This window comes from Lathamus discolor, chromosome 6 (assembly GCF_037157495.1).
Source record: "Lathamus discolor isolate bLatDis1 chromosome 6, bLatDis1.hap1, whole genome shotgun sequence".
Lineage (NCBI taxonomy): Eukaryota > Metazoa > Chordata > Aves > Psittaciformes > Psittacidae > Lathamus > Lathamus discolor.
Genome location: NC_088889.1, coordinates 58402200 through 58427512, shown reverse-complemented (window position 1 = coordinate 58427512; position 25313 = coordinate 58402200). Strand labels below are relative to the sequence as shown.

The 25313-nt window shown below is 49.2% G+C and overlaps 1 protein-coding gene across 1 annotated transcript; it reads left to right on the top strand.

The window, feature by feature from the left end:
- The first annotated feature begins 3233 nt into the window (after positions 1-3233).
- NRIP3 (nuclear receptor interacting protein 3) lies at positions 3234-14942 on the top strand. The gene is made up of 6 exons (XM_065685906.1): positions 3234-3407; positions 10184-10363; positions 11144-11226; positions 14120-14259; positions 14689-14741; positions 14841-14942. Exons 1-6 carry the CDS (start codon positions 3234-3236, stop codon positions 14940-14942), a joined length of 732 nt encoding a protein of 243 aa, XP_065541978.1.
- Positions 14943-25313: the final 10371 nt, after the last annotated feature.

Sequence of the window (25313 nt, the reverse complement as noted above, 5' to 3'; positions counted from 1 at the left end):
AAAAATAAAGGTGCGGGATCTCTTGTAAGACTTGTCATTTTAATCTCTTGGTTTGACTCATGCGCTTTTTGTGTTCCTGAAACTACTGTCCTCCTGGTGTCTCTGTACATGAAGAGAACTCAACAGAGAAATGCAGTTCAGTCTCCTATTCAAAGCTGCACAATGTTGATTCCTCACCTAGCATCACCAGTGCCCCCATGCCGTGCCTGCTGCCACCAGCTCCTGCGCTGCAGAGGACGGGCAGGGGGAAAGGAGGCTGGAGCAACATGAGGGTAATTAGGGAGAGCTGCCGCAGGAATGGTTGTCTCCTGAAGCGCGTGTGATGGGGCTGTATCCCAGCCCAGGAGGTCCTTCCTCTGGTCAACACAGACAGTGGGTGCAGAGTTACTGTACAAAACGGGCCACCTCTCTCGGGAATCTCAACCTGATTCTGCCTTCCTATGGTATAGGATTTCTCCAGCTCTATCCATAGTCTTTGTCTTGCTACAAATGACGATAAGGAAGCTCACTAAATCCTTCTGTATTTTTGTATCAAGCCTTTCTAGAAAAGACTCTTTACTAGTCTCCAAAGCACTCCCGTTGCCTGAGTGTGCTAGAGCTGACGCTTGCGTGTCCCACACTGATGGACACAATAACTTATTCTTCTACAATTATTATGGTCTTGTTTCCTTGAGCTCTTCACAGTCTTCCCTCTGAAAACTGACTCTGGAGTGTTCTCTTCGTGCTGGGGTGAACTGCTCTTTCTGGGACTCTTGCCTGCTGCTGTTACTATTAAATTATACCTCTCTGTCCTTTCTTCTGCATTTCCTGGCGCATCGCTGCTTCTCCTCATGGAACGGCAGCCGCTAACAGATCACTTCTTTTAAGGAAAGATGAGAAATCAGAGAGAGGAAAAAATAAACAGCACAGACCCACTTCCTGCTTTGCTGCTGCTTTCCTTTCATCAAGAGAAGAGGTGACACAGGCTGTGAATGAAGCGCCACAGCTCTTCCTGACATCAGCCGTGATGCTCACCTGTGCAGAGAACTGCGTGTGCTGCTCTGGAGTCAGGAAGGAGCAAGGGAGGTGGTTCTGTCCCTTGGGATTTTCTGGAGTGAGGGGCAGTGCTCATGCTCAGGCCTGTCCCAGTGAGCAGCTGGGAACTTGTCTGAAATGTGTCCCTACCGAGCGAGACCCCACGCAGGAGGGAGCGATGCCCTGGCAGGTCTGCTGCGCATGAGCGACTGTCCCAGACATTAACCACGGGGTCTGCAGTAGCCAAACCGAGCCCTGTTCCAGCGTGGATCCTGAGTAATGTGAGCAGATGATTTCCTGCTCCTCCCCGCCCCCCTCTTTCCTAGGATTAAAAACGAAGATGGGAATTAGGGCCTTTATCCCATTCATCACCCTTGTGCACTGGGCAGGTTTTCTTCTGTTCTGGTGGTGCATTTATACCACACAGCAGAAGTGAAATTGTAGGGCTCCGACAAAATGCTCATTTGCTGAATTAAAAGGCAGGCTGCAGCCCTGGAGCTCAAGTGACGGGGGGAGTTGTCATGCTTCACCTGCTCTTGCAGCTTTACCCTTCTTGCTGTAAGCCAGCGCTGACTGGGCATGTGCTGGTGTTCCAGGCACAGCGCTGCTCCTCCACAGAGCTTTTGTATTAAAAATGGTCTCCTGGTTTCTGTGGCAGTCCTGCTGCTTTCTTCTGGGCCCCCTTGCCTTTGGGAGTATGATGATGCGGTCGTATGTCTTTATTAGTCAGCTGGGGAAGTGCCAAGTAGCTCCCAAGGTGAAAAATAAGGTTCTTTTTTCCTCCCGGGCATGTTTGCTTGTAATGGAACAATGGTCCTGTCGTGTAATGAGCCGAGTCAGCATGGGGAGAAAAAATTATATCCCCTTTCAGACTGTCAGCCCTATTATCCTTCTGCACACTGACATGCTCGCCGAGCTCAGGCTGGCCCATGTGTAGTGGCCTCTATGTGAGGCTGTGAGATAACTGGTTTGGGGTTTATTGTATTCTGCACTCTGATCTTTCATCCCCCCCCCAGGACACATGAGGGATTGCTGAACGTGTGCAGTCGGACCGTGACTGCAGAGCTCAGGTGTACAAGTTTACCCACAGTTGCTACTCTGGCATCACTGCAGCAGCTGGCAGCAGCCCTGCTCAGTGTCAGCACTGCACTATGTGAGTAACCAGGGCTGCAGGTGGGGTGCAAGTGGTGCAGGCACTGCTGCCAGTGACCCTCCTACAAAGGAGCAGTAGCTCCTCCTGAAGGTTAGGAGTGTCCTGGAAGTCAGGCTTGGCATAAAACCTGGGCAAACCTTTGCTTTTCTTATGCTTTATTTTGTGCATCGAAGGTCTCTGTTAGTTCAACAAGAACCAAACCCATGCAGGGTGTTCCCAGATCCACACTGCAAGAGAAACAGCAAGAACGCTGCAAAACTGTAGCTGCTTTGCGAAGTTTTACTCTGGTTAGTAAGCAGTAGTGTGGATGCCAGTGGTCAGTCAAATTGTGCTGTACTTGAATGTCTGATGGGTGTAGAAACCCTGTGTAAAACCACACTTGGGGTGCCCCAGTTTGGCTGGGAGAATTTTTGTGGCAGTCCTTACCCTTCCTGCGGACTTGAGTAGACAGTGACACGCAGATTGGTGACTGCAGTGCTTTGGCGAGGCCAATGGCATCCAGAGCCCTCCCTAACCCTGCTGTGTACACAGGCATAAGGTAGCAAACCCCAGTGTGGCCAGATACGCAGTCTGTGTGGGGCTGCATCACCCCAGGCCTGTGGGGCAGCAGCATCCAGGACTGCCAGGCAGCCATCACTTCCTGTGACAGCCCGGACTCCCTGTGCAGACCCAAAGAAGCTGTGCCTGCAGAGGCTGGCTGGGAGGTGTGCGGGCCCCTGGGGCTGTTTGCTCCAGTGCTCCAGCGTTGTCTTTCCTGCCTGTGAGGCTGCTGGGGGGCTTTGAGAGCTGTCGGATGCCTGCGGCTGATCTCACTTCAGGAGAGGCAGTGGAGAGAAACGGCGCTGATTTATTCGTCGGACCCAGCCTGAGCTTACCCGCCGCTGTTTGTGCGACCTATAGCAACGAGCCCAACCCCTCCTTTACTCGGCTGCGCTGGCTGGAAGTACCTGCCGGTCTCCAGACGTCACCAGGCTCGGGTTATAAAGCGCGGGCGACAGAGCATCTCCTCAGCTCCGTCTCTGGGAGAGGCACATCCTCGAGAAGTGAGCTGTACGCGGGGGGAAAGATGTTTTACTCGGGTATCCTGACAGAGCCGGGCAGGAAAGAAGTGGAGATCAGGGAAGCGGCATCTCTCCGCCAGCAGAGGAGGATGAAGCAGGCGGTTCAGTTTATTCACAAGGATTCTGCAGATCTCCTCCCTCTGGATGGGCTGAAGAAGCTGGGCACTTCCAAAGATACTGTAAGGCTTTCTACTGTGTTTGCTGGAAAGAGGCTTAAGAAGCGGGTAGGGCAATGTCTATGTTTTGTTATCTTTGTGCTTTTTTTTTCTGTCAGGAGAAGTTGATTGTTTGTGGAAATTGATTAAAGAAAAATGAGGCTTTTCTATGTAAAAGGAAGGGAGTAGAAACACGACACTAGTTATCACCAGGGCGCTTTTTGCCAGGAGGTGCTTTCAGATGGCTGACACTTGGGTCTGGAAGCTTTTAATTCTTTTATCCCATTTGCATGAAAATGGGGTGCTGTTTTCAGTACAAAATCCTCTCTGAATCAGAGTAAATCAAAATGGCTTCATGTAATGCATACATCTATACACGTATGTTTGCCTGTGATGCATATGTACACACAACATATAATCAGAAAAGATCCAGTAAAGTGCAGTCACTAGTACTTCAAAATGTGAACCTGCCAGGATTACACTTTGATAAAGGCTGATGCATATGTGGGGGTTTCAAATGAAGATACATAATTCTAGGTTTTAAATACTTACATATGCAATGGTCCGTGTGATCCTGTAGCTGACGTATGATGTTCTACATGATATTCTTCATCATGTCCAGGGGCTGGAGAGCATTTCTATGTTAATGTGTGCAAATGTTTGAGCTTTCTCTAATGGCAAATGATACTTCAATCTAATACATAGAATTATAGAATCATAGAATAGTTAGGGTTGGAAAGAACCTTAAGACCATCAAGTTCCAACCCCCCTGCCATGGGCAGGGACACCTCACACTAAACCATCCCACCCAAGGCTCTGTCCAACCTGGCCTTGAACACTGCCAGGGATGGAGCATTCACAACCTCCCTGCGCAACCTCCCTGCCTCAGCACCCTAACAGGAAAGAATTTCTTCCTTATATCCAATCTAAATACCAAAAGTTCTGATGTAAGGAGCAAAATGCAGAAAACACATTGTGCCCAGGAGAGCTCCTTTGTGGTTTTTTGGCCAATTGTTGCAAAATTCTTGCACCTTGTAGCACACAATGTTTGATTCGCTCAATACTTGATACAGGTTCATTGAAAAAAGTGAATCTTCTTATTTTTAGTGGTGTATTTCTGTTCTGTCACAGCCTTCCTGCTCAGCCGGACTAGGCTTGGCTCTGCCTGGCTAAGTGCAATGAGTTGGCTGTTCTCTGCAGTGCACTTGGAGGTGACTGGTTTTGACATTGCAAATGTTTTGCAGTTGTAGGGAGTGAAGTTCATTCCCAGGGAAAGGCTCGGAGGGAGCATTCCTGGTCACCATGAATGCCAACTCTCTGCTTGTGAGCTACAAAGTGCTGTTCAGAGTGTGATGGTGGTGTTACTACTATTCTCTGCAGAGTCTAAATAACACGCCGTGGCTCAGTGACCCACAGTGTATGGGGCTGGGACCCTGAAGCCTGGGGGTTCTGCTCTGCCCAGACAAGAGGCAACAGGTAACAGGAGCCAGGGGCACTGAGCACCTTGTCCCTGCAGCAGTGAGGAACAGGTTTGGTGCCGGCGGCAGAGGCAGAGCACGGGGCTCTTCACCGTGGCCCTGGTCACGGGAAGGCCATCGAGGTTTCCTCCCTGCTCCTGTGCCCGCACCATCTGAGCCGCGGCTGCAGCGTCGCGCCTGCTGCAACCACAGCCCCTGCCAGGAGGGTCTGGGGGAGGGCAGGGGGTTACTCTCCAGAAGGGCAGGGGCCCTGGGGAGTCCTCAGCTCCTGATCCAGGGACAATAAGGAGGTGCAGCATGGCAGAGGTGTGCTGCCTGCCCAGCTACCCAGCTGTGGGGTGTCTCTGGCCAGGGATGGGGTGAGAACTGAGCAGCCATGGGCCACCCCACTGCAGAACCCTTCTTGTCCCCATGCCACAGTAAGGGGTGATGGGACAGTGGGCACATCAAGGGCTCAGCTTGGCTACAGCCTTCTGGCCCTGGGAGGGGCCATGATGCTCCCCATCATGGGATGTATGGAGAGCCCCCAAAGTGACAAAACTAACCCATTCCCCCAGCACCATAGATGATGCCATGAATTCCAGAGTTGTTGCAGTGGGTTGTGTTGCAGCTGAGCCACACTGCCAGCACTTCTGTGCTCATGCTCCACGTGGCCAGGACAACAATGAGCATCGCCTCAAGACGACCCACCGTGTGGGTCCTGGTGCCATGGCTGCCTGGAAGTCAAAAGAGTTTCCCCCAGGATGAGTCGGGGGTTGTGCATCTCTGAGACTGGAGAAGCACCAAGAGCCTTCAAATGTGGGACTCCACCTTGGCATGGTCCCAAACCAGAGGCATTGAGCTGCGTGGTCGGGAGGCCCTGGGCATCAGGGGTGTCTGCATGTCTTTCCTGTGAGTACCTGCACACCTCCTATCAGAGCAGCACGTTTTCATGCCTAAAGCTGTGTGACAGCTGTGGTGATGTGGGTAAAGGGCTTTTGATGTGACTGGTGTTACTGATGCAGGGTTTCCCCACAGGGGTTTTCCAGTGACCTCTCCAAGGGAAGAGAGGAGGTAACAGCTTCCAGAGACAGGGACAGGCAAGGACAGGTCCCATCTGTCAGGGTGACAGCTGGCAGCGACCGCTCCAATTTGGGGAGAAATCCCTTTCTTTGTGGCAGCAGTGCAGGGAGTGCTGTGCACAGTGAGGAGGCAGCGGGTCACTGTGGCGGCTGTGCTGTGTCCCCACCTTCTGTGCCTTTATTCCTCTCCTGAAGCATCTGTCCTGGTGATGCCCCATATAGGCAGGTAGTTTCCAGTGCATTGCTCTGGATTGGACAGAACTCTTCTAGTTCTTTGCTCGCTTTACGTATTCCACTTTGCCTAGGATAAGACCAACCTATAGCATAGCATACACTGAATTTGGCAAACGTAGGGCTGGATGTACAGAGCAGAAATGGTTCTGTTTTGGTGCCTCACTGCCAGCCTCCTCCCTGAAGCCCAGAGAACTAGCACAGGATGGTGGTTAGGTGGGATTTGGTCTTCCTGGCACTGTAACTGCGAGCCCAGACCCCCTTGGGCAGGATGTGCTGGCTGTTGGCAGCTGCTCCTCATGCTCTGACACTTCATCCTCAACTGAAGAGCTGCCAGACTGGTTTTGGGGGGCTTTCCCCGGAACAATCCCCCATTGCTTTACAAGCTGGGAAGGAAAGTTATAAATAGAAACAAACAACAACAATAAGTGTTTGAGAACCTGGCAGTTGCCGGGGCACCCAAGGGGGTGCAGGAGAGCAGGGGGCATCTCGTGTCCCACCTTGTCCCCCTGCGCGAGGGGCTGACAGCACACGAATATGGGCTGCTCGTGGAGGAGGGGAATTTGGATGAAGAATGGGAAGAAGAGAGAGGAATTAATCATTTCTCAGGATGGGCTCCATTGGTGCATTAAAACTCCTTTTTCCTACTGTCGAGGTACGGAAGAGAGCACAAACCTCCCAGCACGGGTTTGGGGAGCGGAGGAGCTGGCACCTACCCTGGCTTTCACCTGCACCTGACTAAAACTGTTGTTGATGGGTCTCGTTATCCCCAGATCTAGAAGCCAAAACAGTTGGAAACCTTCCAGTGAGAAGGATGCTGCAAGCTGCAGCAATGCGCTTCCTTATAGAGAGGAACAAAACAGCACGGATTTACTTGTGGGTTTGACAGACAGTGGTAATTGGGTTCAGCAGCAGCTGGTGTCTCCGCTCCTTTCAGTTTCTTACAGTGACTTTTTCAGGGGATTACAGGTTTTTGCAAAGTCTCAGGGATGGAAAGGGAGACCCCTTATGATGAAAGTCCTGGTTTGTATTTGCATTGTGCTGAATGATGCTAGGAAATGACTTATTTGTTTTGCACTCACACAATGGAATGTAACATTCTATTTTTTTAGACGACTTTGGACAGTCATGTGCAGTGCACAGAAAGACAATTCCAGGTAATCCGGGTTACTTCAAGCACTGGTCCTGGCTGTGTGGCCAGCCCGTGCCGGATAGAGATCACATCCCATCGCAGTCACAGGGCGGTTTTCCTTCTTTCCCTCCCTCCCAGCCATGGTCTGCTTGCAGCTTTCCAGCAAAATGTGCGCTTGCAAATGTCCCCTGGCACATTATCTGTTCACCGAGTATGTATCCATCACTTGAGTCATCTCCGTGACTAACATCCCTCACTGTTGCACATGAGAGTCGAGGGAAATACAAGTGAAAGCAAACTAATTAATAGCCTGAGACAGGATGGCGCTTCAGGGAACCTTTCCAGCCCCCTCTTGCTGGATTATTTTTGTACTGGAGCACCATGTAAGCAACATTTGTCCCCCCACAGGCAGGATTTGCTGTGGCTTTCAGAAGAGCAAGCGTCAACAAAAGACAATCCCGTTGTGGTGGTAACTCATGTTTGCTGAGTGCTGGACTTTTTCCTTTCAGTGATGTGTCCCATATAGGATTCATAAAACGAGGGCCTGAAGAAACCCACATATGTAAGTGGTTAACAACCCATAGGAGAATGTGTAGTAGAAAACATTTAGGTTTAAATCAAGGGCAGGTGATGGATAAAATTGCAGTGATGTGCGGTGACTTGCTCTTCTCCAGCTTGTCCCTTCATAGGTGTCTGGCAATGTGATTGAGGCCCATCAGACCAGACGAGCATCCAGACTGCCCTGGACGATGCCGTGCAGAAATGGGTCCTAGGTCAGCAGGGGTGGGCACGAGGAGGTGACCACTACATGACTGGCTGCCTTCTGGCCAGCTGGGAACTTCACCCATCTGCTTCCCCAGTCCCCTATCCTGTACTCTGGGGTTTTTTGATGAAGAATTGTTCCTCCAGATGTGTGCCTCAGTTTCAGGCAAACACAAAGGGTAAGAAGGATGTCACACACTGTCAGTCTTGAGCATTTTTGCTTAGGTGAGGAGCCTTGGAGGTGAATTACAGTGCTGACTGTGCACCTACAGCCTCTGCCTCATGCGGGGGAGTCCTCGTTTCTACGGTGATTTGCTCGTCCCTCAGCACAGGGTCCACTGTGGAGCCAGTGTGCCTGCCTTTAATCTACTTAAGCGATGCTGGTTTCTGCTGTTCACTCTCCGTGGGAAGGCAGTGGTCACCGGAGAAGTGCTGGAGCTTTGTTGCTCTTTGCACGTGAAGGAGGCAAGACAGTGTTAGATCTGATCTCTTCCTGGTGCTGGGAGCATGGCTACGTTATCGTCTTTACACAGGACATGCTCCCTGGCATGCTGGTCACACACAGCACCTGTGACTGAAAATGGTCATCAAATTCTACGCCCTTTCAAGACGCAGGTTTTATGCAGAAGAACAGTGAAAAGTGGGGAAAAAAGATTACATGTCCTGGTGACCACTGGTGTTGGCTGCATCTACCCAATCTGATCAGTAAGGTCCAGCTTAACAGCAGGATCTGAAGCACTAACGTGGTTGCAGTTATTTTAGGATGATGCCAAGTTGCATTAGCCTGCTGGAAGTGCTGCTATTTAATGTGCCACAGATTCTTTTAAAGATGAGGCACAGCACTGCACGCAGAGGTGCATGCTGGCCACCTCAGGGGACCGTGGTCTGAGGTTTTCAAAGTTATCCTGATCCCACTGAAATTCCCTTGGGATGAAGAGGTTTGCTGGTTCAGATGTCCCAGCAGACACACAGGCATATTTAATATGGATGCAAAAATCCAGGAATAAGCCGGTAAGAAGGTCTCACTGTGGAGAAATGAGTACTGGAAGGCAAGGGCAGTAATGGGGTGTGTATGTGAGATTAGCCAGGCAGAGAAATGAGCAGATAATCAAGCAGTCATTTCACCTCCAGCGCAGTACGTGCATCCATCCGTGACAAACATGCAACATAAAAAGGCTTTTGGGAAAGCAGTTGGAGGAGATTTTGAGAGGCAACATGCTTCTCACAGACCAAGTGGAAATGCAGAGGAAGTGAGAAGCAGCCACATGAACTGCTGGGGGTTCCTGGGGGAATACCTACCTACCTTGGCTGATCTTACCCCTTCCTCTCGTCTCCTTTCCCTCTTGTGGTATGTCACCCAGGATTGGGCCCACTTACTCACGCTTAGCAGTTCAATACAAATGTGGGGGGAAGAGGGATGCAGGGCAGTTTGAGACCAAATTCTGATCAGCCCTGACAGAAGACACCATCTGTAGATCTCTTCTTGCAGCTGTGCCTTGTTCACATGCACCTGTAAAGAGCCAATGCACAGACAAACAAATCAGCTTCTTAAATTCTGGGTGAATTCACACCAAAAGCATTGCCAGAGGTGGAGGCTGGACACAGGTAATTCCTATGCCAGCAATGCCAGTGCTCAATGTAAGCATCTGTGTTCATTCAGTAAGTCCATGCACCTTTTCCATACTTGGGTGGAATGCCGATTTGTTATCTCTTAACTTTTCACTTCACTGCAGGATTCCCCATATCTATCAACAGATGATAGGCAATAATACAGCTATTTAGGCTGAAACACTACTTGGAAAAGCCTGATTTGTTTTGATTTCTACCTGAAATCAAACCTTGAGTTTGGAAACAGAAAGGCATCCCTCTAAATTCTAGTTAATATCCTGAATGGATTATTCCCTTGCCAATATGAAGCAGTTCTCTTTAGTCAAGGTAAGCCAGAGCTGGCAGGAGAGCACATAGATGTAGGCTACGAAGAGTACATGTAGTCTGGGCAGCAGGGAGACTTTAGGGCACCCCTCTCACAGGAGCAGTACCGGCCCAGGGGCACCACAAGCAGTCTGGCAATGCAGGTCACTTTGTGGCTTTCCTCTGACTTCACCCTACTCTTCTGTGTGTGTTTGTTTCTTAAAGCAACCACATAATATCCTGCAGAAGCGCCTGATGGAGACAAATCTATCAAAGATACGAAGCAGCCGTGGCAGCTGGGCTCCAAAGAGCGATATCTCAGCACAGACCAACAAGCTGAACCAAACCAAACTGGGCAGCTCAGGGAAAACAGAGGATGAGGAGCTCATAGTGGTGAGCTGCCAGGTAACAGTCCCTCCCCAGACTCCCTTTCCCCACCTCCCAGTGTTATTGCTGTGCTCTCATTCTCCACTTTTCCCTCCCGCGGCAGGGGCTGGAAGTGGATGGTCTTTAAGGTCCCTGCCAAGCCAAACCATTCTGTGATCCTATGGTGCTGCGTTTCCCAGTCAGGGTCGCCCTCCACCAGGGTTGTCACAGCTGTGTGGATGCTCTCCCTCTGCAGTTCAGGGCTGCTGCGGCACAGACACCCACCTGGGTAGCACAGGGAAAGCTGGCCTGATGGACGTCTTCCCTTGGACATCGGGGCAGAGGGAGTAGCCAGGCTGGGGCAGCATGCTGAAATGCCGAGGAGTAATTATGGATGGTGAATCCCTGTGCTCACAGCCAAGTTGTTTTCTTCAAGCACCATTCCTCTTTGCTTTCCCCAGGAGTAATCTCACATTTCTCCTCCTTACCCTCACGCTCCTTTGTATGTCCTGCACTCCACAATATCCCCCCCTGCCTGGGGCTGCCCCTTCTGCTGCTGGGAAGGGATCAGGACCCAACACCATGTTGTTTAGTAGCACCACCTTATTCAAAAAGCAGCTTAAGAGACACCTCTTGGGTGCCTGGAGTGGATGAGGTGATACCCTGTGGGCACTGAATGTGTGGTGGAGCGGAGATGGGCTGGCACAAGGAGATGTTGGCATTTCAGCACAGACTGCTGTGTGTGGAGCAGAGATCCCAGATATCCTGTGCTCATCCCGCATCCTATGCGTTATCTCCCATCTCTGCTTGCTCTTGCAGTGTGCGGGGAAGGAGCTGAAGGCTGTGGTGGACACTGGCTCACAGCACAACCTCATGTCGTCTTCTTGCCTGGACAGGCTAGGGTAAATATCCAGCTGGATTTCTCTTGTGTGGGAACTCGTGGCACCTGGCAGCACAGGCAGTGCTCCCGTGGCTGGGGCTTTGCTCTCACCAGCAATGGCCATTCTGGAAGGATTGCTTTGGGCTGTGCCTGGGCAAGCCCTGAGCTTCCTGTTACATCCAAATCCTGGCTTATTCATAAATGTCTTTGCAGGGAGCTGAAAAAGAAAGCCACTTGTACCAAGCTATTCACCTTTGAGTAAATCCCTTCAGAGGGTTGGATGCGTTCACATCTTTTCAGTGCCTGCCTTTTTGTCATTCAGTGCTTCAAGAAAGAGCTGCACAACCCTTACACCCCTGTCTTGTGTGTCCCCAGGGCAGCTGTGCAGCTGTGTGCATGCATGTGCTTGAAGTCTGCTGTCTGATGCTACCCCCAATAATAAATTTCTCCCAGTTGAAGGGAAATGTATGTACGTAGCACTAGAGAGCTGACTGCCATTTGCAGCAGAACTCCCACTGGTGTCTGAGGAGCAGGATCAGGCATAAGCTCACAGAGTATCAAGGAGATTTTGGCACTTTATACACATGGAATCATTGCTTTTTATCACTGACTTGCAGTGATTATACAAAACCCAATCACAGTTGCTCCCTGAGCACTACTGTATGGCCCTGGATTAATGGTGCCTGTTTTCTGTCCAGACAGTAATTACTTCTTTGCACAACAGTGTTCAGTGGCTGGAAGGTGGCTGTGTTTATTGCAAACTTGTCACAAACTGTGGAGCTTCTCGGCCTAGCTCCTGGATGACAACAGTGTGTTTGGAGTGGTCTCATCTTGCAAGATGCTGCATTGGCTGCTCAACATGTCTGAGTTGCACAGTGATGCTCTTGACAGCTCATCTGCTCTCTGTGCTACTCAGGCACACCCTCTGTAGCTTTTTCTGCACCAGTCTGCTTCAGCAGTGCTGCCTGGATTGTGCCAGAAGAGGTTTGGACTGGATATTAGTAACAATTTCTCCATGGAGAGGGTGATCAGACATTGGAACAGGCTGCCCGGGCAGTGGTGGAATCATGATCCCTGGAAGTGCTCAAAAACATGTAGATGAGGCCCTCAGTGATATGCTTTAGTGGTGGACTTGGCAGTCCTTGGGGTTAAGGTTGGACTTGATGATCTTCAAGGTCTTTTCCAACCTAGTTGATTCTATGATTTAAAGAGTGCTTAAGAAGTAGATTAGAGCCAGTTTCTGCTCTCATCTTATGGGGATTCCCTCCTGATTTGAGCGAGACCACCCTGGTAGCCATAAACTGGATAGCTGCAGATTAAAGGCCCATGTCCCTCCCCACTATTACTCATTGGCAATGAGTGAGCTTTGGTTTGTACTAAGTGGGACCCACTGACACTGGGGTGTGCAGGAGCCACGTTAGGCGTGCAGGCAGACGGCACGGCCAGAGCAGCACCCTGTGCCGCACGCACTGCCAGCTGACGTGTGCAGTGGGCATGGCTGCCTCGCAGGCAGCTTCCTGCAGCTCCTTTGCTGTTTGTGTTTGCAGGGACAGACACTATAAAGCCAGATTAACAAAGTGGGTCAAAACCAGGGCTTTGATGCCTGGCTCGCTCTGCCATCGCTGTGGGAGGTCCTGTGTGACAACAGGCACTGCTCCAGGATGTTTTACTTCAAAGCGGTCTCTCGCGTGTGGCACTGATAAAACACGAGCATTGCTTAAATCCAGCCCGGAAAGCAGCAGGCAGGAGGTGTGCTAGGCCATTGTGCTCTAGGTCCCGCCAGGGCAGGAGTGGACCCGCAGTGGTTTTGCCAGGTGCTGCTGCCTGCAGCCGAGGCTCAGCAGCTCTGGGATGGTCTCTGATGCTGGGGTCTCTGGGGGCCCAGCCCCTAAAAGCAGCATGCATGTGCCCAAGGCACAGGCTCAGTTCCTCCCTTCTCTTGCAAAAGTCTTTCTGCATCTTGTCACAGTGCGGTTCAAGCTCTTCCCCTCGCCTTGGAGGGAAGCAGAGGGGGAGCTTGGAGGTTGCTTGCCCCCGTGTAAGAAATCCCCTGTGGATGAGGGGGTGTAGCTGGTATGTGAGCACTGTTTGGGCCCTGGCTCCAGTGTCACGGCCTGTGCCCTGAGGTGGGGACAAATGGGGGGAAACAGACTACGGGAAGCTGGTCCCCCCAGGATGGATGGGCAGACACACACACTCCCTGCTGCAATGCAGCTCAGCACAGAGGTTCTCCAAATAGCCAAAAAGCAATACAGCTTTTATCCAAAGGAGAGATCACCGCCTTGAAATGCCTTGCCATTAGGTTCTTGTTCAGTTCAAAAGAGAAACTTAAGCTAAATAATTAATCAGTGTTGTCAGACTAGCTCATGGGGTGTAGACAGAAGAAACGACTGTACCTGAGATATCCCTGACAGCCTTTTTTCTTGTCTTGAGCTGAATGGGATTGATCTGTCCCTATTTCCTCTCAGTAAACCCAGCAGCAGCACCTGCTAACAAGCGTGGTTCAGGCATGCTGCCCTGGCTGTGAGGGGAGGACATGGTGTCCGTGGCTCCACTGTGGGAGCTGGAATATCCCTTCCTTACACCCACACTGCATTAGAAGCAATTTTGGATCAGCAGCTTCCCCAAGTCTTGAGGAAATGTAGGAAAAAAGATTCCCCAGGTAAAAACCAAAATCCAGTAAGGAGTTCTGCTTGGGCAAGGGCTGGGGCTGTGTCATGGGTCGTGCTATGGGCTGACATGTGTGTAGGCTGCTGGCTGTATGCAGAGCATCACAGAAAACCTCCCAAGGAAGCAGCTTTCTGCTAATGACATGGTAATATGAGCAAGCTAAGAGCACTTCCAAACCCTGTTTGCCCCTTGCTGGAGCAGCTGAACCATGTCCATGTCACGTCAGAAGTGTTTTCCACGTGCAGGTTAAAGGAGCATCTCAAAGAACTCCCTGACGAAGAGGAGATGCTTCCATTGCCACACAAGGTGGGGGCGATCGGCCAGATCGAGAGCCTCGCCATCACAGTGGGAGCGGTCCCCGTGCAGTGCAGCGCCATTGTCGTGGGTGAGTGTGAGTGCGCTCCTCACGCGGCTGGGGCTCTACTCCCTCCCACCCAGGGGAAAATGAAGCTTCAGAAACACGTTGAAGTTAAAATAGAAATACTGATCTTCTGCAGCACAAGCGCCTGAGGGCCCCTCAGATGGAAGGAGGGTGGGGGAGAAACAGGCAGGGAGGGAGGGAGAAATGGAGTGAGTGAGAATGGATGTTTTCGCAGGGCTGTGCTGGCAGCACCGGGCTCGCACTTTGTGAGGAGAGACCACCATGTCTCCCTGCAGGCGTATCCACCTGCTCTTGTTTGATCATGGAGTAACTCGGTCCCTTTATGAACAGGGCTCTGTTTAGCAGAGCCACCATGAAGGAAGGAGGGAGTCACTGACAAAAAACATGGGAGAGCATTTTGAATGTATAAACTTAAATGTTCCTATTTTTCAGAAGACTCTGAGAAACCCTTCTCCTTTGGGCTGCAAACACTGAAATCTCTGAAGGTAGGGGTTTTACAGCAAGGCTTTTACCCACGCTGGGGGAGCTGGGACCACTGTGAATTGCAGTTTTCCCTCTTACCTAAAAGCATCTGTTCTCTACAGTGTGTCATAAACATGGAGAAGCACCACCTCATTCTGGGGAAGACAGACAGGGAAGAAATCCCGTTTGCTGGCAGTGGCAGCGCTGCGGTGGGAGAGCAGTAAGTTGTCTCGGGAGTGAGCTATGTGGATGGCAGTGCCCCCCACCACGGCTGCACAGGAGCCCCCAGACCCTCACTGCAGACAAGTGAGAGCTCATCAGCTCATTGAGTTTTGAAACCGAGCCCCTGGCTTTTTCAGCAGCCTGAAAAGACACTTCCAGGGAAACGCCTTAGGAAATGTACTTTTTGAAGGTCACAAGGAAAATGCCATGAGTGCTGCTTTGAGAGTGTTCCTAAGCAAAATTTAGTCTGGGAAAGGTTTATGGAGCACGGCAGATCAACCCACATGAATGTTTGTAAAGTGCAGACAGAGATCCTGCCTGGAGGTAGCGGTGTTGCCACTTCCCCCAGCATCGCTGGGGCTGCACTCCTGCCACCTGCTCCTGATGTACGGGACTGTTTCAGCCTTATCTCCCTACAGAAAGAGAAATCTGTGCACATCCGTGCCCCTCTGGCACCTCCTAAATGTGTGTAGCTTGTGATGGCTGGCTCTGCAGTCAGGCAGGCAGCAGTCCTTCCAGGCACTGCACAGGACTCTTGCTTGCTGAGCACTGTGAAGAAGAGATGTATGGCTGGCTCCTGCCTCTCACTTACGAAGCCCTGAGATGAGGATTGGCACTTACGTGCTTCTCTGGCTTTGCAGGCAGCACCTGTGGTTGCTCATTGATGGACACAGCCATTTAAAATATGCTTGCTCACTGCACAACAAAGCATCTTTAGTGAATGATGCAGGGCAGCACCTTCTTTAGCTGCCTGTCATGACCAGCCACGTGCAGTTTTGACATCCTGCAGCCCCTGTGCAGCAGGAGCCTGGGTAGGAGCAGGGAAGGAGCAGGCCTTCCTCAGGCAATTGTACTTATGCCCCTTGGAGACTACAGGAGGGATGTGCGTGCTAGTGCAGGGAGTCAGGACAACAGTGCATGTGCACCCGCTGCATGCCCAGGACAGGCACCAGCCATGGGTACTGCCAGTGCGTGAGACAGGGAGTGCTTGGTACAGCACCATAAGGAGACTGAATGTGCAAAATCACAGGGTGCTGTCCCTCTCTCCTTTGAAAAAGAGATGTGAGAGGCATAGTGTAGTTCTGTCACCACTGCAGTGCTGAATTATTTCTTGGTACTGCATTCAAGGCCAAATTTTGCCTTTTTTCTTTTTTGTTTGGTTTTTTTGTTGTTGTTGTTGCTTTGTTTTCCATGAAAAATGTCTATTTTATTGAATGTCTTTTTTTTTTTTTTTTTCCTGTTTCAGCAGTTTGGAGGCGTAAAGAGAAATTGAAACACCATCTCCATGCAAGAGCTTGACATCAAAGAAACCTTGTGCAGCTGTTCCAGATGAAACAGCAGTGTGCTGCTCTGAAATCATTTATACCAGGCTACAGCTTGAGTAGAGCTAAATGAAATCCTGTTCAGTAGCCAGTTATTTAGAGATATTGTCATGTTTATCTATGCGTTTTGAGAAACAAACGTGTGCTTATTTTCTGGACTTTTCTATATAGTGTGCTCTTTATTACAAACAGTTGAGAAAACCTTATAAACTTCTTCTGACGAGAAAAATACTTTTTATAGTGGCCTCGTATGGGTAATTGCATTGAGCTGTGATTAGAGGCTATCTGAATGAAATTTTTATTAATGATTTTTCCAGGGGCTAAGCATTTGTATTCACTTAATTGATATCGCCACATTCAAATGGCCATTATCAGGAAGTTACTCAGAGTAAAACAAGAATGCTAATACCACCTAAAAAATATAGCTCATCCTGTTAGCATAGTATTGTTGCCATGTAATTAGGGATGCAACTGCTGGCTTGATGAGAAAGAGCAATTACAGAATTATTAATGGATTATAGGCTTCCCTGCAGTGGTGCGGCAGAAGCACAGAAACAGGGTTTGGGAGGGTTCCTGGGGTGATCTCCCATAGTCCCCAGCCTGCTGCAGGGTTGGTGCAGCAAAGGGGCAGCCCATTATGGACCTTGCTGGGGTTCAAAACCCCCTGAGGAGGGGTCCTCCAGGCAGGTCTTGGCTATCTTCCTATTGGGAGCAGTCGGGACAGTTAATCATTGTATGGAGCCAAAAAGCAACAAACAAGTGCAAAAGTATGGTGTCCAGAGAGCAGCAGGTAAGGAACCAAACTGCCCCAATGTGCCCTCAGCTCTCTCCTGCTGCCAGGACTGGTGCCTGCCTGCTCGCCCAGCACCCAACCTTTAGCACCAGCAGCACCCGGGCTATGTTCTGGTGCAGGTTGACTCCAGTTGGATTTGAGTGTTCCTGCCAGAAATGCCATATTTTTTATACTATTTACAAATTTCCTGGGATCTTCAGTACAACACTGACCTTGGCCACCCTCAGGGCCGGTGGGAGCTTTTATCAGGACAAACATTTAACTTGATGTTACTGTCGTGTAGCAGTAGGGTTGCTACTTCATGTGCTGTTCACCTGCAGACCAGAACAAACATATTGCCTGGGGCATCCTTGCCTGGTACAAAAGCAGCTTTCTAGATTTTTAAAGGCTAATGGGAATTAATTCCTGTCATCTGCTGAAAAGGCATCTTTAAAGCTCAGAACAATATCCTTGCTATGATGTGTATCTGCCCATGGCCAGTCCTGCTGTGTACCACAGGAGCGTTGCTCCAGCAGCTCTTCCTTATCAAAAGCCCTTTACTCCCACACAGGCATGGGCTGCAGCTTGGCTCAGCTGGGCTGCGGGGTCTCCCATGAGATCCAAGCTGCCACTCATGTGCTTAAAGCCCCCCCCGCCATACATTAATGCACTGCTCCCCCAGGTGTCCTGTGGTGAGTAGCATCAGCTGCAACCACTAATATCATCACTGGCATTTCCACTTAGGAGATGTCTTGACAGTCCTGGGTGAGGGCTAGTAACTCTTGTCACCTTGTGGTCATCGGCTCAGGTTTGGAGCCTGTCCCAAGATCCAGTCTCCTGCCAGCATTAGTCAGTCTGTGCCCAGGAATGTCGTGTCATGCCTGCCATGGCATTGAAGCTGCAGCTTTATCTCCTGCAGCGGGTTTGAACTTCTTTCCAATATTGGGTGTGAGTAGCAAATCCGAACTATCTGTACTTTCAGCTATTTTCTATTTTGGTGATAAGTTTCAGTGCTTTCTCTACATACAGTATTTTATATAACACAGTTATATAAATATATATATATATTTACAGAGTTGGGCTGCCCAGGGCAGTCACACTGATGTGCTGTAGAAATATTTCTCTAAATATGAAATATATTTGATTATTTTCTATGTTATGAGTTTGGTATTTTGGTACTTTCTTTCTGTGCTTATTACTGTGCTATATGTCAAATTAAATCTAAATAAAGTTACATTGTTATTGCTGTTTATTTGCTTGGATCCTGAATATGCTGGTTTTTTTTGTTTTCAGTGCATTTCTTTGTTGAGAACAGGAGCTCATTTCACTCTTTACCCTGGTGGGACTCCACAGAGCTTTTGTGTTTCTGTTGGGAATTGCTATAGAGAGAGTGGCAATGGAGACATGCTAACAAGGCAGGCCAAGTCACTTGTGGTAAAATGTGAGCATTTGAAATCCCAGCCTTTCACTGCCATTCATCTCCCTTCCAAAGGAGGTGTGAGATACTGCTTGTGTTGCTTCTAGTCTTACCCTTTGGAGAGCTGAGTTTGTTCCTGCTGTGTTTGGCTAGCAACCTGAGCCAGTGCCAGCCAGGAAAAGAAAGTGGTCAGAGCAAAAAGTGGGTTAAGGGATGTATGCAGTAGTTACATGACCACAAAACAGAGGAAGAGGAGCCTAAGGCTTCAGTCTTCCCCAAAGCTCTGAACACGGATTTAGGGGCTTGCTGCCTCTGCCCAGATGTGCCTTAGACTGCGTTAGCAGTAGTTGATCTCACTCTTACCAATGACAAATTATCTTTTTAATCAAAGGCCACAGCAAAAACCTTTGATGGAGCAGCAATACTCGAAGCCCAGTGAAAGTGGCTTTCCTCAGCACTTGGCTGCCTTCCTCCCAGCACAGAGAGAAACCAGACTCCAGCAATAATGTGGAGAAACAATGAGGCTAGATGTACAGGCAAAAATAATTTCTTGTGCTTTCCAGAACCACTGCTGGTTTCTAGGCTTACTCAGGCTATTCCTGGTGCAAGAGAGCAGAGTCCTAGCACACGCAAATGAAAAATCAATGGGCAAAATTTCATCCCTTCTGCGTAGAGCAGGTCTAGCTCTGGTGCTGGTGGCCTTTCAGAGGTGGCTCCTGTGAGCATGATGCTCTCTAAGACAGGACAGCTGCCCTAAGAGACAGGCACTCCCCTCAGCCCAGAGCGATTATAGACCATGGGAAGTAACATCAGATCTCTGTATCAACACAAGCACTTGCACGGCCGCAGAGGTAAGTGGTAAAGTGGCTGAGTGCTGTAGACCAGCTCAGCAAGCCCTGGATGCTTGCTCCTGCTTATCTCCAGCACAGACATGTACTTACACACTTTTGGCAACCTATCCCTGACACGGGTTTGCAGGGAGCCCAGGCATGTCCCCTCAACCTAGAGACCTGCTGCCTCTTGGCAGGTGGCTGCGGGCAGAGGAGAGGGCAATGTCTGAAATAATCTGGGATGAGAAGGACCCGGGAGATAAAAAGACAGCTGTAAGAGCATGTTATGAGAAGCCCCTAGGGTAGTGGAGGGTTTTGTTGAATGATATATGCCCTAGCTGGTGAATGCTGTCATGCAGCAAACAAACATTTTGCAGGTGAGGACAAGCGCAACCCCCCACCCCAAACAGCCTAAAAGAGAGGGAGCCAGCTGCTCCTTGGCCAAAGAGCTCTCCAGCACTATTGCTTTGCTAATGTAGTCAGCAAAGCGCAGTGGTACAACACACCTTAGCCCTCTGTTGATGTCTTCTCTTCATTTTGGTCATGCCTAAAACAGAGTTGAAGCACACAAAGAGGAAGGCACTAACAGGAGCCTTAGCTGGTCCCTTGCAGTGCTTCAATATGGTGGAACTTGCAGGGTGTTGTTGCTTGGACTCCTGCAATTAAGATGGCCCCTGTGATTAAGACATTAGTGCTTGCTGAAAACTTCAGAGATCTGGACAGCTGGTGGAGTGTGGCTGTCAGGCTCCCAGTTCATGCCTATATTTGACAGTAAGTGATGTACCCGAGGCCACATGGGCAGGCAGCAGCAGAGGAGAAGCACCCTGGTGCTGTGGAGTGGGCCTCTCCCCTTAACCCCACCACCTTCCCCTCCACATCAGTCCAAGTGCTATGGAACCAACTGTCCAGTTTAACTCTTTCTGGGCTGATCACTCTGCAGCAGCACTTGCTGCTGATCCAAGTGGGAAGTCAGAGGATGCTGCCAGAATTAGCCCTACAGCAACATTATTCACATGCATTTTGTTTCCTGCTGAGCTCCACCAACTTTTTTTCTTTGCCTCTGCTAGTAGAGCAGCTGATTAGATGAGACCCGCTGGGGCGTCTCTCCACAGATATCTGCAGGGTAATCTGTTATCTAATAGTTCTCCAGGGAGGTCCTTTTTATGGGCTTTTCTATTGCTGTTTCACTGATGATAATGTGATGCTCAACATGTTGTGAAAACAAGCCTGATTTGTATGTCTCAGAAGCAAATAACTAGATGACTTATTTCAAGATAAACACATTTTAGGGCTGTACATGGCTTGGTTTATTTTATGGGGCAAACTTCAGTTGTGGTCTGTACTGCTTTATCATCTGTTCACTTAATAGATGGAGGTGAGGCACTGGTTTTCCATCAGTTTAAAGTCTGCTCCTTTTCATAAGCTGAGTTTCCTTTTTTCCCCTTTTCATGGGCTGTGCGCTGCTGGGGCTAGCTCAGCCATGTGCTAGTCTCCTCCTCCTCCTCCTCTTCTCTTAACAACCACATTGCTGATGAAAGGCTACAGACTCTGGAGATTACACTGTAAGTATCAGTGACATTTCACTAGTGATGGCATTGCTGAAAAGGCAATTGATTTAATGATTTTGTTACTAGGGTGGTGCTGCCATGACTTCCCCAGGATGAGACTTCATCACCCTCAAAGTGGGTGTGAAGACAGTCAACCTAAAAATACCAGGAGTTTGTGAATAACAGGGAGCCATAGCAGTGAGAACTGGTTGGAGGGACACTGCAGGGACTTTCTCTCTTCCTTCTGAATGAGGCAGGATAGATGCCTGGGGCTAGTGGCTGCCCCCACTGTGAGACATGGTTGGACTCTCCAGAAAAGCATCTTGGCTCTCACAAGGGGAAGAGATGCAGAGCTATGTGCTCATTGAATGCACAGCTTCCCAGAATCCTAGAAATAGCTGGTGTACCTGCACAAGATAGGGAGCTCAGCCCTGTGTGTCTCACCCCTGCTGTCCACATGTCTCCCCTGGGCAGTGGCAGGGTCAGCACTGACACTGCTCACCCCCTTTCACATATCCTTCTCAAAAACCAGGAAAAACCACCTCCCCCCTGCAATGGACATGCAGACACTGCTGCTGTAGGTGAGGAAACCACTACCACTCCGAGGTGCCTTCAGGAGGTTCACTGCCTGTGGGGTTGGCACAGTCTTTACCAGCCCCGTGCTCCACAGCATGGTTTCTGCAGTGCTGCACTGTTTGTACCTGGGTTGGCTGTGCTGGCCTGTGCTGGGGTGCAGCAGGCTGCAGCTTGCAGCACCCTCATGCTCTTGCTGGGCAGCATCCTCCTGCTCTTGCTGGGCAGCAGCCCCATGGGTGACATTGACATTCATCCTTCCAAGGGATGAAGCATTAAGAAGGGGCTGACAGGGAGACTGAGATGAGAGACATGGACCCAGCCAGCTAAAAACTCTCTCTGCTGTTAGGAAATGGTAGGCAGGGCTAGTACCAACGTTACATACAACCCCGTTGTGCTGGTCACTGTGTTTTTCCAGCTGTTGCCAGCTGGGGACCATCTCAGTGGCACTGCTGGTAGAGACAGTGTTGAAAAATACTGCTTAAGGGAAAGAGCAGTATTGAGACTGACTTACCTTCTCAGTGAGAAAACCAATATATTTTAAGCTGTTGCTATAAACCCCAGTCCTCTGTTCCTCCACAAACAGATCAGATGGAGCATGGCAAGTGATCAGGCACTCAATGGCTGCAAAACACACCAAATCATGGAGAACAAAGACAAACAGGCTTCATATGAGAAACTCTGCAACATCAGACAGCACTGGCTATTAATTTGAAAAGAAAAATTTAATTGGGGGTTAATCATTGGACTTCTCTGGATCACAAATCCAAAAAACATTTCAAAATCCCTGGTCAGAAAACAAAGCCTGGATTTATCCAGGATTTATCCAGAAAACAAAGCACCCTGGATTTATCCATACCAGTAGAGATCAGGATAGACAAAAAATGATCAGGATTTTGCCACTAGCCTTTTTGGGTGCTGGCAGAGAAGCAGAAAACCCTTAATTGGGCAAAATATGACTTGGACCTGGTGTAACAGAGGAGCTGGGTCTCAGTAGTACAGATGTCTGAGAACACAGTGAAGTGGGTCTGCTGAGAGTGGTGCTGTGGGAAGAGCTGTTTGGCCTTCTTGCTTAGCAAGTTTAGAAAGGAGACCTGTGGGTTTTAAGCTCCTTCTACTACAGAGAACTCCTCTACTGAAAGTATCATGATGCTTCTTGATGTAGGCTTCAGTGACATTTTTCAGATAGACTTTTTAGGCTAACAGAAGGGGGAAACGGGCTCTTGCTCCTCCAGAAGAAGATGACAGTGTATTTTTAAAAACAAATTATGTATGAGGGCTAATTAACTTGGCATTTACAGCTTAGCATTCTCCTAGATACATTTGCTCCAACTGAGACCACATTTTGTTGCAGGGAAGCTTCTGCCTAGCATCTCTTTCCTCCTGCTGCTTCATATGCTGTGATATTAAGGTCATGAGGTATCTTCCAATACCCATTTCAGTGCCTTCCAATTAAGTAATGAATAAAGCAAAGATCCCAGGTATGGATTAGCTGTGAAGGCTGAGGCATCTCTCAGTGGGGTTCATTATAGTCCTGGTCAATTCTTGAACAGCTAGGAAGAGCCTCGTGGGACAGGGTCCTAGAGCAGCTTGCTACAGAGCAATGATTTAACTGGTGGAGATGCTGTTGTTGCTTCTCCCTGTAGAGAGAAACTCTGAAAAGGTCGTACTAATGAGGGGAAGGAAACCATTTCGGTGAGGATTTTATCGCTTCCTCTGACGCTAAGGCCTTGTCAAATAATTTGCTCTCTGAGCATGCTGTAGTTACGGTTAGCAGGCTGGGGTGTCAGACAGCCCAGATACATGGGCAGAATGGGGCAGGTGAAAAAAATCATGTCCTTGCTGCTGCAGGTTCTCCAGGCCCCTGCTGTGGTGTGCAGGACATGGCCATCAGCAACCTATCCCACCGCAGGAACTCCAATATCCTGTTTGCTTGTGCTATGCATGTGCTTCATGGCTATGTGGCAGAACAGGGCAGTGCTTGCTCTACTCAGTAGGGAGGCACACTGAGGAAAGAAAGCTTAAGCTTGTTGGTGACTTTATGTTAAAATTATTTGGATGTCATTTAACTCTCAGCAAAGTCCTCCCTCTGCTGCCAGGATCATTTTCTGCCCCAGCGAGCATCACCTGCCCTCAAGAGAGCATCCAACAGTAGAATCCAACTGGGAATTTGTGCATTATCTAAGTAATTACCATAAAGAAGGGGAAATGGATTCACCTGTACCTATCCAGACAGCAACTGAACACAGTGGCAGCCAAAAAAAACCCTACTTGGAGAAAGCACCAACGTAATGAATCACCATAGTCTGCATGAAGGGGTAGTTAATGGGATGCTCTCATTCCAAAATTGTATTAGATGACAATGAGTTCACGTCAGTTGCTCTCCCCACACTTTTCCTCTCTGCTGTCCCAAATTGAGTTAAGGTAATCCAGATGGACCTCTTACTGCTTTAGGAGAAAAATACGGCAAGATCAGTTATTCACTTTCCTCACTATTCCCACAATACCAAGCTATAAATATAAGTGGTGGTGATGGGTAAACAAACAAGTGAACCCAAAAGACACATACACAAAACCCAAACAAAACATTCAGTTGTTGTGAAACCCAGAAGCATTCATCAGGGCTCCAGTGTATTAAAGATCATACAGAAAGGGCTCAGTGTCTAGCTTTTGAGGCTGGTATGTTAGAATTAGGGTAACGTGGCTAGTGAAGAAGACAGGCAGGATGGAAAAAGGAATGACATGCAATTAGTAGAAATAACTGTGTGCTAAAATAATCCATGAGAGACTAGTGTTAATAACCAACGCTTCCCACAGCTCTCCTGTGTGGAACATGCTGCCTACCTAAAAGCTCATCACAGCTGCATTTGGGTGGGTGCAGAAGAAGCCTCCCAGCGAATACTTCTCAGAGTGGGCTGTCTCTAGGTAAGTCCCACTCTACAGCAAGAAAAGCAAGGCTCTGTATTTTGTAGAATCACCTGCATGTATTTACTGACCTCCCCAGAGATCATGGCTGCTTGGCACCACTAAACTGCAGACGGGCTCAAACGGCTTTCAAAAACAGCCACCCCCCCTCTGTTTGAAAATGGCTCCAAATTTTGACCCTTTTCTTGATGCAGCAAAGCTCCTTTCTGCCCCTGAGCTGAGAGAAGCGGGTGCTCTTGCCAGGCAGAATATCTCTGCCTGAGATGTTCTGCAACAGGCAGAACAACCAGGAGCACATCTCAGAAGCACATGATGTACTAGGTTCTCTGGAGACTGCTAATAATATTTGATTAATTTTTATTATCAGTGTAAGTAATCTTTGGGCTTTCTGCATCTGCCTTATTTAGAGTTGTCATTTCTTTCTTAGTTAAATGGCAGCTTCTACAGACGGTGATCTAATTGTTCCTCAGCACCTGCTTGAAGCTATCCAAGTTAAGGATAGTCATTGTATGATTTGCAGTACATGTGATTTGGTCTTTAAGGTGCAGATCAAATAAAATGGAATAGCAGATTAGCCAGTAATTGAATGAAGTTGAAGGCAATGTGCAGGCAGATGCTGGGGTCACAGAAATGCTTGGGCTGGACAAGGTTGAATAAAAAGGATCAAATCAAAATATGCATGATGCAGTCACCAAGAGGCAGGACAAACAGCTTTTCAGCAGATAGCCTGACCTCATAACACGCAAACTGCTTTGTCCGTCAGGGCAATGAGCTTTTGCAGTGGATTTTATGCCGAGTCTTTAGAGTGCTATAAAACTCAGGACACAATACTCAGTTGCTACTGGTGTGGCAAGTGCCTCGGATGGGTTATGGGCTCTCACTTATGGACTGCCAGCATCCTTGTGTGTGGTGCAGGAAGCACCTTATGCTGACCCCTGTGACAGTGAACCTGGCTCCTGAATCAGGCCCATGCAAGCCTTTTGAGTA

Bases quoted from the DNA above. Each gene is read 5' to 3' on its own strand.
- NRIP3 (XM_065685906.1), top strand. From the start codon at position 3,234: ATGTTTTACTCGGGTATCCTGACAGAGCCGGGCAGGAAAGAAGTGGAG. The intron at 3,408-10,183 runs GTAAGGCTTTCT...TGTTTCTTAAAG, and splicing joins TGGGCACTTCCAAAGATACT to CAACCACATAATATCCTGCA. The intron at 14,260-14,688 runs GTGAGTGTGAGT...CCTATTTTTCAG, and splicing joins GTGCAGCGCCATTGTCGTGG to AAGACTCTGAGAAACCCTTC.